The following is a 17,874-nucleotide window of genomic DNA, read 5'->3' as shown; positions in this document are numbered from 1 at the left end:
TATTTGGTTCACAAGCTGCTGAAAATCTAAAATGGTACATTGGAGGATTCCAAGTCCCACTGTACATATTTATTCAGGGAAAGTGTCGCCAAATTGGAAGCAGAGAACAGTCTAGAGAGCTGTTTAATCATTATTTTGCAGTCTCATTTTGATCGTGTAGCCTGTGTGTTTTAAAGAAAAAATCAAAGAGTAGGAGATCTAACTTCCCCAAATCCTCCTGGGAAGCAAAATCTAAGTTGCATCTACTGGGGAAAAGGTGTGAGCAGCAGCCAAGCACAGCTGTCCCAAAACAGGTCAGGAAATGCTTCAGCTCACAGCCAGAACCACAACGCAGGCCTCCCCACATGTCAACCAGGGACACAGAAGTCCGGCTGGGGAGATTAAATTTAGCAAGGTAAACATGCCTGGAGGAAGGATTGGTGACTATTCAGTTCTAGATGTGGGCAGGGGGGATGAAACAACAAGGCCACTGAATAGATAGAACCTACAGCCTTTCAGTGTCAAGACATGGGAACAAAAGATATTGGGATTGAGTAGCTGCTATATATCTCCCTGGAAATGCCTAGTCAACGAAATGTATGCCATGACTATAGCTCACCCTGAATATCTGACTTGCTGCAAGAGGCAACTAATAAACCAAAATGGAGGAGGAAGTATATAATTAGACATAATCAGAGACACTTGGTGAGTTCTTTAGTTGACCACGTATGATATTGCCTACATCAATGGTTCCCAAATTTTTTTGACCAGGGACCACTCTCCAACATTAGTACCAAAAGGGTCACAAATCAGTTTTTGTTCAACTTTAGATTAGGTTTGGGGTGCTGATTCAGAAAATTTCATTGGATAGACTACATCAGCTCTAGTTTCTGATACAGAACATATGCCATGGTTAGCAACAGGGAAGGAAGGGCAGGCAGCGTAAAAAGAGCGGAAATAATATAAAATAAAGAGGAAGGAGTCTCGTGGACCAGATTTTTGTCTTTATGGCCCACTGGTGGTCCACAGCCCACAGGTTAAGAACCACTGGCCTACATGGACACACAGTGGTTCTGCAAACTCTCCAAGCAGAGCTCCTTCCCCTCACCTACTACTAGATCTTTAGAACCAAACCTGTGACATACTTGCCAGCTTTACCACATATCCCAGCACAGCAGCCTAACCCAATGCTGCCCATCTTTGTTCTCCCTTCTTTTCCACTGCCCTGTCCAAGATTGCCACTTCTGCCTCCTTGGCCAGCAGCCCTTGCCAGGTCCAGAAGGGCCCGAATGCAGCAGTAGCACCCACCAGTGACAGCAGCAAATGGGTGACAGAGATACCCTGCCCAATGAAGAGGGGCTTTTGAAGGTCTTGAGTTGATATGTGGGCAAATGCCTCACCTGGTGTCTACATGCCCTTCCCTCTGATGTGTCATCCAGTGTGGTCCGCCACCCCCTAATGACGCCAGTGAATAAATTCCAGATATTGGCCATCTTCAAAGGCAAAAATTACACTGGATGAAATTCAGCCTGGCACTTACTTCTACATAAGTGGACCTCTGTCTGTGGAACACAGAACTGAGTTTTCCAGTGCCCGCCTTCAGCAAAGGGCATGGTTCTTTCTTGAACAAATCTGTCACTTTTTCATCTCTTTTTTATAGTTCTTGTATGTATTCTTTCCATCATCTTTTTATTTCTCCTTGGTCATGTAACTGTTCCTCTGCTAGTTGTAGATCATCTCCTGGCCCTTCCACACAGTTCTATATCCCAGAACATCAAGGCAGAAGATCCCACATTATCTGAGTGTGGACTGTTCAAAGTGGATATTGTGGGATTTTCTGCCTTGATATTCTGGAATATAGGGCTGTGTGGAAGGGCCCTCCATTCTTGTTGTAAATTTCCATTTGATTTCTTGGATCTTGTGGAAGAAGTTTCTTGTTCTTCATTTTGTTGTTGCTGTTGTTGTCATCTTCTATCTCTGTGTTATTATTTCTCCTTGGGTGTTGTGCACCAGTTGCGGAACAATTGCATTCTGACTCTATTTCTGCACTTTTGTTATTTACTTTGCTTCTTGTCTGCCCTTAAGCATTTGAAGAGTTTCATCTGTCATCCATTGAGACTTCTCTTTCCTTTTGGCTACAACCAGTGTCTTTTTTTCATTCCTCCTTGACAATGTCCTTGGCTTCAATCCAGAGTTCTTCTGGCTCCCAGTGAATTAGGCTTAATAGTGCAAATATAACAGCATATACATAACAGTAAAACAAATGCAGGTGTTGTGACATTTTCTGTCACATGACCCATACTTGGTTTTTTTCACTTATATGAATGCAAAGACTCCAACCTGTCCTAATACCAGAACATAGATGCTGCTATGGGAAATTGTACTTGTTGTCACATTGGCCTGACTATAGATAAGAAATCATCTTTGAATATTCCAAAAACCATCTGTGATGGAGAAAGTATAAAAATATGAAACAGTATGCAAACATTTTGCTGCGTGGCATTGCAATTAAGGATTAATATACTCAAATAGTAGCATCCAGCAGGAACGAAGACTGCCAAAGGAGATGTGTTATATAGTATTACACCAACCAGATGAACGAAGGAGGCACTTCTTTCTAATAGAGTGGTCTTTTTCCAATACCTTTAGGGATAGAAACATGAGAAGGTTCCTGGGAATGCAGGAAATCTGGAGTTGGAGTAAAGCCAGTTTGCCTGTCCAATTCTGCCTCCTACTCTGAACTGGCACTTAGATCTCACAAAGTTTCCTTCTTTATATACTATTCCAATTCCTTCGACAGAATAAATGAAAACCTGCTTTCATTAATTGCTGGCACATTTACGTTTATGTTCCACGTATTTTTTTTAATGCATTAATTCTCTCAGTCCTGAATTTTTCGATTTCTGCATGCACAGCTTTGCTTTCTCTTCCCCCCCTTCTGCTCTCCTTGCCATTCGGCCATTTGGCAACTCCATCCCAAGCGTGACATGAAACACATGGGCTATCTGATACAGACAGGAGCTATTTGCAGGCTGCTCATGTGAAAAACCTATACAAAAAGTTGGATGTGGATTTCATGTGTTGTTTAAGAAAGAAAATGCTTAAAGTCCTAATGGCTTGGGATTTCAATACACAAGGAAATGCCTTACAATGTCTGCCTGAGATGGAAGTCCACTGGAGATCGAATTTGGTGAGCAATGCCATCTGTGTGAGGATACTGAAAGAGGGTTTCTCTATTATAACCCTCTGCTTGGAGACCAGTGGGTGTTTATTGTTTTGCTGGTGAAGAAATATGAAAAAATTATGATTTCATTTGTGTACATAACTAATGAGAAGCCCCCGGTGGCATAGTGGGTTAAACTGCTGAGCTGCTGAACTTGCCAACTGATAGGTTGGTGGTTTGAATCCAGGGAACAGAGTGAGCTCTCACTGTTAGCCTCAGCTTCTGACAACCTAGCAGTTCGAAAACATGTAAATGTGAATTGATCAATAGGTACTGTTTCTGCGATAAGGTAATGGTGCTCCATGTAGACATGCTGGCCTTGGAGATGTCTACGGACAACGCTGGCTCTTTGGCTTAGAAATGGAGATGAACACCACCCCCCAGAGTTGGACACGACTAGACTTAATGTCAAGCGGAAACCACTTCCTTTACCTTTAACGTAACTAAACCTGCAAACAGGTGTCTAAATCCATTTGTTAGTCCTAACTATAACTGATTTGTTGAATCCCTAGAAGTCATGAGTTGACTTGTCAAATTCCCATTGATTCAATAAGGCCCCTTCCACGCAGCTGTATAAAATCCACATTGACCTGGATTATATGGCAGTGTGGACTCAGATAATCCAGTTCAAAGCAGGTATTGTGGAATTTATGCAACTGTGTGGAAGGGCTCTAGATTTGACTGTAGTTGGGACATATAATTGAATCTAGTCTGGAACCTGGAAGATGTTAAACAAATGAATGGTAACCACCCCAATTGTGCCAAGTGTCTGTACTCTTAGGAAGTGTTTACTTTGTCATATGACATTGAAAAGGCATCTGCATAAGTGTACCAAACATACACAGTCTCAGGAGAGCAGACATCACGGCTGTATTCCCAGTGAACGGAGAAGAAAGCTAATGTGCCAAGGATTTAACAGGTTCTTTTATAACCTTGAAAATCGATAATTTGTATGTTCCTTTTAGTATGAACCAACTGGATATACTCCCACAAAAGAAGCCTCCAGGTATTACTCATGTAACTGGCTTTGGGCCATCCCAATAAACAGCAAATAGGGTGGTCTTTTAGAAAGGAGGCCCATGAACCTCATTAGCCAAAGGTGTCCTCAGGCGGATTGTGACAGCTCTCACCATGAAACACATAGCAATCACAAGGGGCGTAGAAGACATAACATAGTCCGTCACCTATTGCAGACTACAATGGAACTAAAAGGCTCCCATTCCCAGTTTCCTCCCCTTCTACCATTTTGGCCATCCATCCGGCCCTTACCTAACCACTGAGGAACTTTTTACAATTCTCTCGTCATCACATAGTGACAACCATCTATACCAGGGAGGGGGAAATGCATTGAGGACCATGAAAACTTATACCTGCTAAGAGTGATTATGGAAAAAGTCAATGAATATAAGACAAATAATATTGGGTTGCCGTGAGTTTCCTGGGCTGTATGACCATGTTCCAGAAGCAGAGAATACTTCTGGATTGTGGCTATACAGCCTGGGCTGGGCTACAGCAGACTTCAAATATGGGCTCATTATTTTATTTATTGTATACAGGTTTTCCTCTCTTAAAGAGACTCAGAGTGGTAAACAGTGGTAACAACAATGCAACTCATATAAACAGCTCGCTCCACAAAGGTAACAGGTTCTAGCTCAATTACCTCCAGACACACATTTTCTATCTGGTGGGGCATCAACTTGCCATTTGGAACTGTAGTGTCACCCGGATAAGCACAATGGGTTTTCCATAGTGTAAACCCTAGTAGGGAAAACTCTAAAATTGTAAAATTAATGCAATCATACCCTACTTACCGACTCACAGTTTGCAAAGTTAAACCACTGAACTGCTGAGCTTGCTGACCAAAATGTCAGAGGTTCAAATCCAGGAGGTGGGGTGAGCTCCTGCTGATAGCCCCAGCTTCTACTAATCTAACAGTTTGAAAACATGCAAATATGAGTAGATCAATAAGGAAGGTAATGGCGCTCCATGCAGTCATGCTGGTCACATGACCTTGGAGGTGTCTACGGACAACACCGGCTCTTTGGCTTAGAAATGGAGATGAGCACCAACCCTCCAGAGTCGGACACGACTGGACTTAATGTCAGGGGAAAACTTTCCCTTTTCCTATGGCCAATTGCAACATTCACAGATGAGCACCGCCTCCCAGAGTCGGACATGACTAGACTTAATGTCAAGCAGAAACCTTTACCTTTAACTGCCATGACTCAATGCTTTGGAATCATGGGAGATGTAGTTTGATGAGGAACCAGAACTATTTAGCAGAGAAGGCCAAAGACCAGTAAAACTACAACTCCCGTGACTTCTTTGCACTGCATTAATTCTACACAGTAGATGCACCCTGGATCCGTAACAAAACTAAGCAGAATATAACTAAGGTCCAAAGAATCACGCAACTTAAAATTATTTCAGTCCTTGTTGTTGTGTTTCTATATAATTTCTGACTTATGGAAAACCTAAGGCAGGCATGGTCAAACTTTGGCCTTCCAGGTGTTTTGGACTTCAACTCCCATTATCCCTAACAGCCTCAGGCCCTTTCCTTTTCCCCCTCAGCCACTTAAGGGTCCTGAGGCTGTTGGGGCATATACCAAAACTAGGGAATATAAAAAAGCAGGGAATCAAATTTTGAATCCTTAGGTTGTAAAGATTTCCCCCGACATTAAGTCCAGTCGTGTCTGACTCTGGGGGTTGCTCATCCCCATTTCTAAGCTGAAAAGTCGGCATTGTCCATAGACACCTCCAAAATCATGTGGCCAACATGATTGCATGGAGCGCCATTACCTTCCCGCTGGAGCATTACCTATTGATCTACTCACATTTGCATGTTTTTGAACTGCTAGGTTGGCAGAAGCTGGGTCTAACAGCAGGAGCTCACCCCACTCCCTGAATTTGAACCTGAGACTTTTCGATCAGCAAGTTCAGCAGCTCAGTGGTTTAACCCACGGCACCACCGGAGGCTCATTATAGAGTCATAAACACCCTTGGACAAGTCATACTATCTCAGCCTTAGAGAACAGCCCTGGCAAACCTTCTCTAAATAAATCCTATCAAGAAAAGTCTGACAGGCTCACCCTAAATCAGAGTTCTCTTGAAGGCACACATTCAAAACCAGTTGATTTACAATCAAATTCCAAACCTTTTAGTCTAGCATGGCTATGCTCTTGCACTCTCTGTTAGATTTGGCCAACATGACATACAGCTACTTTTGATTTCTTCCACAAAAGGCAATAAAGCCAAGCTACATTTAATGTAGGAGATGTGTTTGCCTCTCCTTGACATCTCTTTTCAAAGCTTAAAAGCAGATGCCGGTGGATGGAGCGAGGGCCTTGCACCTGGAAAGGGTGTGCTTTTTGTTTTCCTCTTTGTTTTTCTAAGCAAACTCCCTGTCCGCCCTTTCAAATGGTGCAGGGGGAGGTTTTACACACCACCTAACCTTTAGGCTGATTTCCACACTCCCAAAGGCTCCTTTTAAGTCTCATCCGCAGACGCCAAGAAATCTGATCACTCTTAACAAGGGGCTGAAGAGGTCACACTTCAGCCACAGTGTCACACGCCTGACCTCTTGGGCACCAGCACACTGCTGACTCCTTGTAGCTGCAAATGCATGCATGGCTTTCATCAATTATTGGCCCACCTAACCAGGTACCCTGACTGAAATCAAGTCTCTGGAACAGGCATGGACAAACTTCATCCCTCCAGATGTTTTGGACTTCAACTCCCATAATTCTTTGCTCCAGAGTGCGGTGAAGGCTCCTTCTTTGGAGGCTTTTAAACAGAGGCTGGATGGCCATCTGTCAAGGGGACTTTGAAAACAATTTTCCAGCTTCTTGGCAGGGCTTTGGACTAGATGGCCCATGAGGTCTCTTCCAGTTCTATGATTCTATGAATTCCTAACAGTGTGTGCCATGTATAAATATGTGAGAGGAAGCCACAGGGAGGAGAGAGCAAGCTTGTTTTCTGCTTCCTTGGAGACTAGGACGCGGAACAATGGCTTCAAACTACAAGAGAGGAGATTCCATCTGAACACGAGGAAGAACTTCTTGACTGTGAGAGCCGTTCAGCAGTGGAACTCTCTGCCCAGGAGTGTGGTGGAGGCTACTTCTTTGGAAGCTTTTAAACAGAGGCTGGATGGCCATTTGTCAGGGGTGATTTGAATGCAACATTCCTGCTTTTTGGCAGGGGGTTGGACTGGATGGCCCATGAGGTCTCTTCCAACTCTTTGATTCTATGATTCTATGGTAGGCTTTGTTGAAGGCTTTCATGGCTGGAATCACTGGGTTGTTGTACGCTTTTCGGGCTATATGGTCATGTTCTAGAAGCATTCTCTCCTGAAATTTCACCTGCATCGATGGCAAGTATCCTCAGAGGTTGTGAGGTCTGATGCTTGCCACAAATGCAGGCGAAATGTCAGGAGAGAATGCTTCTAGAACATGGCCATATAGCCCGAAAAACCTACAAGAGTCCATCTGGTAGGCGGTTAGGAATTGTGGGAGTCGAAGTTCAAAGCACCTGGAGGGCCGAAGTTTACCCATTGCTAGTCTGGAGCCTCAGACAGGACACTTCATTGGCTGCCTTGTGCAAGATCCTTTGAAAAGGAGATGGAAGGGACTGAACTGGGAAGCTCTTACATGCAAAGCATGCCCTATTTCCCAAAGAGAAGGTAAAGGTAAAGGTTTCCCCTTGACTTTAAGTCTAGTTGTGTCCAACTCTGGGGGATGGTGCTTATTTCCATTTCAAAGCTGGGGGGATGATGCTTATTTCCATATCTGTAGACACCTCCTAGATCAGTGAATCTCAACCTGTGGGTCCCCAGATGTTTTGACCTTCAACTCCCAGAAAGCCTAACAGCTGGCAAACTGGCTGGGATTTCTGGGAGTTGTAGGCCGAAACACCTGGGGACCCACATGTCGAGAACCACTGTCCTAGATCACGTGGCCACCATGACGGCATGGAGCGCCGTTACCTTCCTGCTGAAGTGGTACCTACTGATCTACTCACAATTGCAAGTTTTCGAATTGCTTGTTTGGAAGAAGCTGGGGCTAACAACAGGAGCTCACCCCGTTCAAACCATCAACCTTCTGATCAGCAAGTTCTGCAGCTCAGCGGTTTAATCCACTGTGCCACGAAAGGGAAGAAAGTCCCTAAATGTCACTGGAGAGACAATGTCAGATGTGACCTCTCCTTGGTTCCTCTATCTAGTTGAGAGTATCTACGCAATGCTTTGAGTAGGGTTGCTCTCAAGCCCTCTCCTGTTAAAGTAGAGACATCATTGCTTTGCTCCTAAAATTAAATAACACTATGTAACACAATTTTTGTTCCTGGGTTATAAATGCCATATCCTAATTGGTTCTATCACAAAAACCATGGAAAAACTTTATTAAACTGCAACAACTTTGTTTTTGCAGGACATCCTGCAGCACATTTTGCTATAGTTTTTCAATTAGCATCTCACAGAGCAGGCATGGGCAATCTTCGGTCTTCCTGGTGTTTTGGACTCCAACTCCCACAATTCCTAACAGCCTCAGGCCCTTTCCTTTTCCTCCTCAGCCGCTTAAGCTTAAGCGGCTGAGGGGGAAAAGGAAAGGGTCCGAGGCTGTTAGGAATTGTGGGAGTTGGAGTCCAAAACACCAGGAAGACCGAAGTTTGCCCATGCCTGTCATAGAGTCTCAACCAATTCAACTTAGCTTGTGGCAGCCACAAAAATGAAGTTTCTGGAGTATAACAACTACCTTTACAGTAAGTACCACACAATTAAACAGGAATAACACTTTCAAACCACTTTCAAATGTGTGTCTTCAGTGACAGAGGCAGCATGCACAGCACCCACGTCCCAAGAACTGAACAATAGCTGGTGGAAAACCCCATCTGCAGGGCTATTTAACCATAATGGCAGCTCTGAAAGCTAAAGGAACCGGCAGCAGAGTTTTGAAAGCTCACAGCCACTTTTCCTTCCATGTTGGAAAGTGCTTTGATCTTCCTGAATAGGAATCCAAAAGCTGTAAAGAAAAGAGTTCTGGAAACTGCCAGGGTATCCTAAAAGTGACATTGTCAGAACCTACAACCCAGGACAGCCATTGGAAGATATATGGTGTCAAACATGATGGGAGTTGCACTAAAGTTCTTCCAAGCTCTAGGAAATGCAAACTGCTTGTCAGCACACTTAGTCCAGCTTCACTGGCCAGAATAGAAGTCCCAAATGCAGATGGAAGAATCATAGAGTTGGAATAGACCTTGTGGGTTGTCCAGTCCAATCCTCTGCCAAGAAGCAGGAAAATCGCATTCATACACCATCGACAAATAGCCATTCAGCCTCTGTTTAAAAGCCTCCAAAGAAGGTCTGGGGCAGAGAGTTCCAATGCTGAACAGCTCTCACAGTTAGGAAATAATTCCTCATGTTAGGGTCGAAGCCCCAGCCAGAATAGTTGGCAAGGAGGGATCTATTTGCAGTCCAACAGCACCTGGAGCCTATGTGTTCCATCACTCTCATTTATGGATTAATAGAATTGGAAAAACCTTGTGGGCCACCCAGTCCAACCCCTTGCCAAGAAGCAGGAAAATTGCCTTCAAAGCACCCCCAACAGATGATCATCCAGCCTCTGCTTAAAAGCCTCCAAAGAAGGAGTCTCCACCACAGTCCGGGGCAGATAGTTCCTCTGCTGAACAGCTCTCACAGTCAGGAAGTTCTTCCTAATGTTCAGATGGAATCTCCTTTCTTGTAGTTTGAAGCCATTGTTCTGCGTCCTAGTCTCCAGGGCAGCAGAAAACTAACCTGCTCCCTCCTCCCTATGACTTCCCCTCACATCTTGATCCAGGGCCCTCATCCTGTCTCTCAGCCTTCTCTTCTTCAGGCTGAACATGCCCAGCTCTTTAAGCCACTCCTCATAGGGCTTGTTCTCCAGACCCTTGATCATTTTAGTCACCCCCCTCTGGACACATTACAGGTTGTCAACATCTCCCTTCAACTGTGGTGCCCAGAATTGGACACAGAATTCCAGATGTGGTCTGATCAAGGCAGAATAGAGGGGTAGCATGACTTTCCTGGATCTAGACACTAGACTCCTGTTGATGAAGGCTTTTATTCTGCCGCATTACATTGTTGGCTCATGATTAACTTGTTGCCCACAAGGACTCCAAAATATTTTTCACACGTCCTGCTGTCAAGCCAGGCATCGTCCCCCATTCTGTATCTTTACATTTCATTTTTTTCTGCCTGAGTGGGGTATCTTGCATTTGTCCCTGTTGAACTTCATTTTGTAAGTTTTGGCCCATCTCTCTAATCTGTTCAGATCATTTTGAATTCTGCTCTGTTTTGAAAAAGCCAGTTTGTGCAAGATAGTGGTTTGAGCTTTGAAGATTAGGGTTCAAATCCCTGCTCTGGCATGAAAACACACTGCATGACCTTGGGCACAAAGTTACACTCTCTCAGCCTCAGAGGAAGGCGAGGGCAACCCCTCTGGACAAATCTTACCAAGGAATCCCCAGCTATAGGTGTCCAAAAGCTGGAAATGGCTTGAAAGCACACAGCAGCAAACAACAAGAGGCGCAGGAACTTGATCTAGTTTGTCAAGCAAATTATTACTTAATTTATTGTACAGTTTTACTGTCAGGGAGGAGGAGAGACCCTTGACAATTTGACTGGCCTCTGATACTAGGCTTCTCGAAGGGAAAGGACCATTTGCTGCTCTTCTTAAGCAAAGTCCTGGGCTGGCTGTCCTTCACCTGTCAGGAAGGCAAAGCACTGACATTGAGGTAAGGATAGCAGCGGAGAGGCAGCGATCATGACGTAAGGGTTTGATTATGGTTCTGGGAGATCAGGGTTCAAATCCCCACTCAGTCATGGGAAAAGACTGTGCGGCCTTGGGAAAGTCACACACTCTCAGCCTCACAGAGGGAAGCAATGCTAAACTCAGCGAGCATGATGTAGGGGTTTGATTATGGCTCTGGGAGATCAGGGTTCAAATCCCCACTCAGTCATGGGAAAACACTGGGCGGCCTTGGGAAAGTCACACACTCTCAGCCTCACAGAGGGAAGCAATGCTAAACTCAGCGAGCATGATGTAGGGGTTTGATTATGGCTCTGGGAGATCAGGGTTCAAATCCCCACTCAGTCATGGGAAAACACTGGGCGGCCTTGGGAAAGTCACACACTCTCAGCCTCACAGAGGGAAGCAATGCTAAACTCAGCGAGCATGATGTAGGGGTTTGATTATGGCTCTGGGAGATCAGGGTTCAAATCCCCACTCAGTCATGGGAAAACACTGGGCGGCCTTGGGAAAGTCACACACTCTCAGCCTCACAGAGGGAAGCAATGCTAAACTCAGCGAGCATGATGTAGGGGTTTGATTATGGCTCTGGGAGATCAGGGTTCAAATCCCCACTCAGTCATGGGAAAACACTGGGCGGCCTTGGGAAAGTCACACACTCTCAGCCTCACAGAGGGAAGCAATGGTAAACAATGGTAAACAATGGTTTCCCTCCAATCTTACTTTGGAAGGAAAGAGTGATAAGTTCAACTTAGAAGCATGTATGGGCAAACTTAGACCTTCCAGGTGTTTTGGACTCCAACTCCCACCATTCCTAACAGCCTCAGGCCCTTTCCTTTTCCCCCTCAGCCGCTTAAGCGGCTGAGGGGGAAAAGGAAAGGGCCTGAGGCTGTAAGGAATGGTGGGAGTTGGAGTCCAAAACACCTGGAAGGCCAAAGTTTGGCCATGCCCTCCTTAGAGTTTCCATAAGTCAGAAATGACATAGAAACACAACTAAGACAAGCTGAAGAGGGATGGGAGTGTTTGGTGGATGCTCATGTTGCTCCAGAAGAGAAGAGGAAAGGGGGCTGGGAGGAGACCCTCCTCCCCAAACAAAACCCAATGTGATTTGTCTCTGGCATCTTGCAAACCCAGCCTCCCTGCTTTTTCTTTCTTTCTCTGGGCTGCTCCCAGCCCCGACCCCCAGCTCAAGCAACACACTAATAGAATCCAGATTTACACTGTAAATTTTAAACTGTACTCGTGAATGTTTGCTTCCACCCAACGGAGTCCCCTCAAGTTCAGCAGGGTTTATTGTCAAGGAATCATTCCCATGCTTCAGCCTCAAAAGGGGGGAAAGGAAGGGGGCCAGGTCTTCCGACTTACAAACTCTTCTCCCAAAGCAACCCCTCCATTGGGACAACATTCCCAGACAGGTAATGGAAAGGTCTCTGCACTCCCTCCCTCCAAGACAATCATGATCATTTATAATGATAATACATTAATAATAGTCCTAATAATAAGTTTTATTAGTTACTCGCCTCTCCTCAAGGTGGGGTACAACACAGTTAAAATACATAGATCAAAAAGTAAATATTAAAAGACATACAGTCCCTATATCCCAGGATCCAATCTCAGAATATCTCCTTATCCCAGGTTTTCTGGCAGTGTGGACTCCTATAATCCATTTAAAACAGATCAGATCCTGGGATATAAGGACTGTGCGGAAGGAGCCATAGTCCAAAGATTAAGGAAGGATCTGCACTGCCATATAACCCCCATGGCCAGGTTTGGGTGGAACTGACTCTGATTATAGGAGTTGTAGTTCACCTACATCCAGGGCCCTTTCCTACTTCCCAAAATATCAAGGCAGAAAATCACACAATATCTGCTTTGAACTGCGTTATCTGAGTCCATACTCTGATAATGTGGGATTTTCCGCCTTGATATTCTGGGATATAGGGCTGGGAGGAAGGGCCCTGAGTGTACACTTCGATAATGTGGGATTTTCTGCCTTGATATTCTGGGATATAGGACTGTGAGAAAGGGCCCTGAGTCCACACTCAGATAATGTGGGATTTTCCATCTTGATATTCTGGGATATAGGGCTGTGAGGAAGGGCCCTGAGTCCACATTCAGATAATGTGGGATTTTCCGTCTTGATATTCTGGGATACAGGGCTGTGAGGAAGGGCCCTGAGTCCGCACTCAGATAATGTGGGATTTTCCGCCTTGATATTCTGGGATATAGGGCTGTGTGGAAGGGCCCTGAGTGTACACTTCGATAATGTGGGATTTTCTGCCTTGATATTCTGGGATATAGGACTGTGAGAAAGGGCCCTGAGTCCACACTCAAATAATGTAGGATTTTCCGCCTTGATATTCTGGGATATAGGGCTGTGAGGAAGGGCCCTGAGTCCACACTCAGATAATGTGGGATTTTCCACCTTGATATTCTGGGATATAGAGTTGTGAGGAAGGGCCCTGAGTCCACACTCAGATAATGTGGGATTTTCTGCCTTGATATTCTGGGATATAGAGTTGTGAGGAAGGGCCCTGAGTCCACACTCAGATAATGTGGGATTTTCCGCCTTGATATTCTGGGATATAGGGCTGTGTGGAAGGGACCCCAGAGAGCACTGTGAACTCAACCAACATTAGATCATCATCTGGACCACACTTGCCACGAATGATGAGACTTGTAGTACCTTCACTCACTTCCAGAGACCACTGCGACCCCCGCGAATGACGGACTAGACCAAACTTGCCACACAGACCCCCTCATGATCCTCTTTACATCCTGGCACTCTTTGGGGGAGGATGGACCAAGGATTATGGTATTTGCAGTACCTTCATCCACATCCAATAACAGATATGGAATATGTGCAATGAATTCTGGAATGGCTCTGGATTACGAGGGTGGATGGTGTGATGTGAATAGCAATTGTAATGTTTTAAATGTTTTAATATGTATTAATTTAAACGTTAATGTTTATTTTAATTGTATGTTGTTTTAAGGCACTGAATAGTTGCCTACATGTAAACTGCCTTGAGTTCCCTTTGGGGTTGAGAAAGGCGGAGTATAAATAGGGTAAACATATAAACAAATAAATAAAATAATCCAATTCAATCTGCATTCAGAAATTGGATTATATGGTAGTCTAGACGGGGCCTAAGACACATTCAAATCATTCCTACCAAAAGGTCCCCTAACTAATCCCTTTTCCTTCCTTTGTGGAAGCAGGGAAGAGGGCAAGGACCAGACGTGGAGAGGGGCTTGCAAAGGGGGGCAAAAACAAGATGCGGCCCAAAACTAGGGTCAGGAAATCACTCAATTGATTGATTGATTGATGAATGGATGGTGGAGGGAGCTCTTGGAATCAAGTGGGCCTGGAAGGAGAACTGTTCATCTGGCCGAGAGAGTTTGGCATTTCCTCAGATATACAGCTCTGTTCCCTGCAAAAGACGCACCTTGAGGGGTAGCTTTTCCTACCAACTTCTTTAGCCTCTAAGGTGTTACAAGGGGAAACCCTGATGCAGTGGTTCTCAACCTTCCTAATGTTGCAACTCCTTAATACAGTTCCTCATGTTGTGGTGACCCCCAACCATAACATCATTTTTGTTGCTACTTCATAACTGTAATTTTGCTACTGTTGTGAATTGTAATGTAAATATCTGATATGCAGGATGTATTTTCATTCACTGGACTAAATTTGGCACAAATACCTAATGCACCCAAATTTTAATACCAGTGGGGTTGCGGGATGGGTTGATTTTGCCATTTGGGAGTTGTAGTTGCTGGGATTTATAGTTCACCTACAATCAAAGAGCATTCTGAACTCCACCAACAAGGAAATTGAACCAAACTTGGCACACAGAACTCCCACGATCAACAGAAAATAGTGGAAGGGTTTGGTGGGCATTGACCTTGAGTTCTGGAGTTGTAGTTCACCTACATCCAGAGAACACTGTAGACTCAAACAATGATTGATCTGAACCAAAATTGGCATGAATACCCAATGTGCCCAAATGTGAGCACTAGTGGCACTTGGGGAAAATAGATCATCATATTTGGGAGTTGTAGTTGCTGGGATTTATAGTCCAGCTACAATCAAAGAGCATTCTGAACCCCACCAATGATAGAATTGGGCCAAACTTCCCACACAGAACTCCCATGACCAATGGAATATACTGTGTTTTTTTTATGGTCTTTGGTGACCCCTCTGACACCCCCTTGCGACTTCCCCGGGGCTCCCGACCCCAGGTTGAGAAATGCTGATCTACAGTATGGTATATGACGGGATCTAGGATATTCAGATTTTAGTTTCCTGTGTCTTTTATTTCCTTTCAGGGTGCATTCGAGACTGAAGTTTGACACCACTTTAATTGTCAGGAGTTAACGCTATGGAATCATAGGAGTTGTAGTTTGGTGACACACCAACACTCTTTGGCAAAAAAGGCTAAAGATGTATTGTCGAAGCATTCTCTCCTGACATTTCACCTGCATCTATGCCAGGCATCTTCTGAGGATGCCTGTCATAGATGCAGGCGAAATGTCAGTAGAGAATATTTCTAGAACATGGCCCTATAGCCCAAATAACCTACAACAATAGAAGGCTAAATACTTTGTATAATTACAACTTTTATGTAGAGGTCTCACAACCTTGAGGATGCCTGCCACAGATGCAGGGGAAACATCAGGAGAGAATGCTTCTAGAACATGGCCCTAGAGCACAAAAAACTTACAACAACCGAAGGCTAAACGCCTTGTATAACTACAACTCTTATGTAGAGGTCTCACAATCTGAGGATGCCTGCCATAGATGCAGGTGAAGCTTCAGGAGAGAATGCTTCTAGATCATGGCCATACAGCCCATAAAACCTACAACAACTGAAGGCTAAAGACCTTGGATAACTACAACTCTTATGACTCCAGAGAATTGAGCTATGGCCATTAAAGTAGTGTCAAACTGTATCAATTCTACAATCTAGAGGCATCCTCCATCTCTCATGTTCTAGAAGCATTCTCTCCTGATGTTTCACCTGCATCTATGCCAGGCATCCTCAGAGGTTGTGAGGTCTCACAATCTCTGAGGATGCCTGCCACAGATGCAGGTGAAACGTCAGGAGAGAATGCTTCTAGATCATGGCCATACAACCCGTAAAACCTACAACAACTGAAGGCTAAAGACCTTTATCTACAACTCTTATGACTCCAGATAATTGAGCTATGGCCATTCAAGTAGTGTCAAACTGGATCAATTCTACAATCTAGATGCAGCCTCCATCTCTCCCTGTTCCATTCAGGGGCTCTTTCACACAACACAATCCACAATCAGGGAATCTATACTCAGCTAAAGACTGGCAGTTGGGTGAGGCACCCGTACCCTTTGGCAGAGAAGGCTGAAGACCTTGTCCCAACACAAAGCCCTTCAAAGTGGCGTCAACCTGCATTCCTCCTCCCATGGAGATGCGCCCAAGCTCCCTTGGCAAACCCGGAGCTCCATCCGAAGGGGAGACTGACGGGGCAGGGGCTTCTCTTCCGAAAGACACCCCCCCCCCCCAGAGCCCTCTTCCCTCCAGGCTGCCCTGAGCGCATCTACCAACTAATACAGCCCGGCTACTATGGCGCCAATGCCACAGAATCCTAAGAAACGTGGACTATCTACAGGCGTCACACTCAACGTCCTTGTGGTGGACTTCCATAAGGTCTTCAACCTTCTCATGATTCCATCAGGGGTGTCAAAGCGCGTTCATTACACGTGTAGAGCCATCCTAACGGAGTCCGCTCGCCTCCTCCCACCGACCCGGAGCCTCCTTCCTTCCCTCCTTCCTACTTTCCTTCCTTTCCTACCTGCATGGGGGACGCTGCAACTTCCCAGGCTTCTCCTCCTCCTCTTCCTCCTCCTTTACTCCTCCAAGGGGCAGGTGAGGCTGCGTCCTGGGGATCAAGGAAGGCGAGGCAGGGACGGGGTGGCCGCTTCTTCTCTTCTCTTCTTCCCTCCGGATCCTGCCTGGCTGGGCTCTTCTTCCTCTCTTCTCCCTTTCTCCTTCTCCTTTCTTCTCTCTCGGGAGTTTGCAAGAAAGCTTTGGGACTGTATTAGGAGCCAAGGAAGCCGGCGGAGAGGAGGACAGAGGGAGAGAGAGAGAGAGAGGGAAGGGAAGGAAGGAGGGGGTCGCGAAAGAGGAAAGCAACGGAGGCAATCCCACGCCCACGCCACGCCCACAAAGCCCTCCCTCCCTTCCCTCCCTCCCTCCCTCCGCCCCAGGCAACGCCAGGTCCCGTTCCCCCCCCCCCCATGCCTTCAATGGGGACGGAGCCCTCCCACGCCCCCCTTCCTCGTCCTCTTTCTCTTCCTTTTCCTCCTCCAAGGGCACCCTCGGAGAAGGAGGCGCATTTCACCCCTCTTTGAGGGAGCAGATATGCCACTCCACCTCACCACATCCCTATTCCTACAAATCACTTAAAATACTAAAAGCTTTCCCCAGTTCCTGTTCCAGTGGTTCTCAACCTGTGGGTCCCCAGGTGTTTTTGGCCTATAACCCCCAGAAATCCCAGCCAGTTTACCAGCTGTTAGGATTTCTGGGAGTTGAAGGCCAAAAACATCTGGGGACCCCAGGTTGAGAACCACTGTTAGGCGATCCATCGTAGCTCTTCCAGATGTGGTGTCTTGGCGGTGGGTTTGTAGTTGGCTGTGGAGCCCTATTCTTGATCTGCATCTTCTCCTGCAGTGAGGACATCGGTCTCCAGGTGGAAGATGGTCCTGGTCAGGGTTGGCTTGATGCGCCTTCCTCTTGGCACATTTCTCTCTTTCGACCTCCATTCCTGCCTTTTCAAATTCTGCAGCACTGCTGGTCACAGCTGACCTCCAATTAGAGCGCTCAAGAGCCAGGGTTTCCCAGTTCTCAGTTG

General features: G+C 45.6%; 1 protein-coding gene across 1 annotated transcript in view; it reads right to left on the bottom strand.

The window, feature by feature from the left end:
* WNT5B (Wnt family member 5B) overlaps window positions 1-17,166 on the bottom strand; it is a 140,194-nt gene extending 123,028 nt beyond the window's left edge. Inside the window, exon 1 of the mRNA XM_060776713.2 lies at window positions 16,816-17,166. Coding sequence (XP_060632696.2) covers window positions 16,816-16,821 — 6 coding nt within the window. The 5' untranslated portion in view covers window positions 16,822-17,166. The remainder of the gene's footprint in view (window positions 1-16,815) is intronic.
* Window positions 17,167-17,874: the final 708 nt, after the last annotated feature.

This window comes from Anolis sagrei, chromosome 5 (genome assembly GCF_037176765.1).
Source record: "Anolis sagrei isolate rAnoSag1 chromosome 5, rAnoSag1.mat, whole genome shotgun sequence".
Lineage (NCBI taxonomy): Eukaryota > Metazoa > Chordata > Lepidosauria > Squamata > Dactyloidae > Anolis > Anolis sagrei.
Note: the sequence above shows the minus strand (reverse complement) of the source record. Positions and strands in the feature narration are given on the sequence as shown.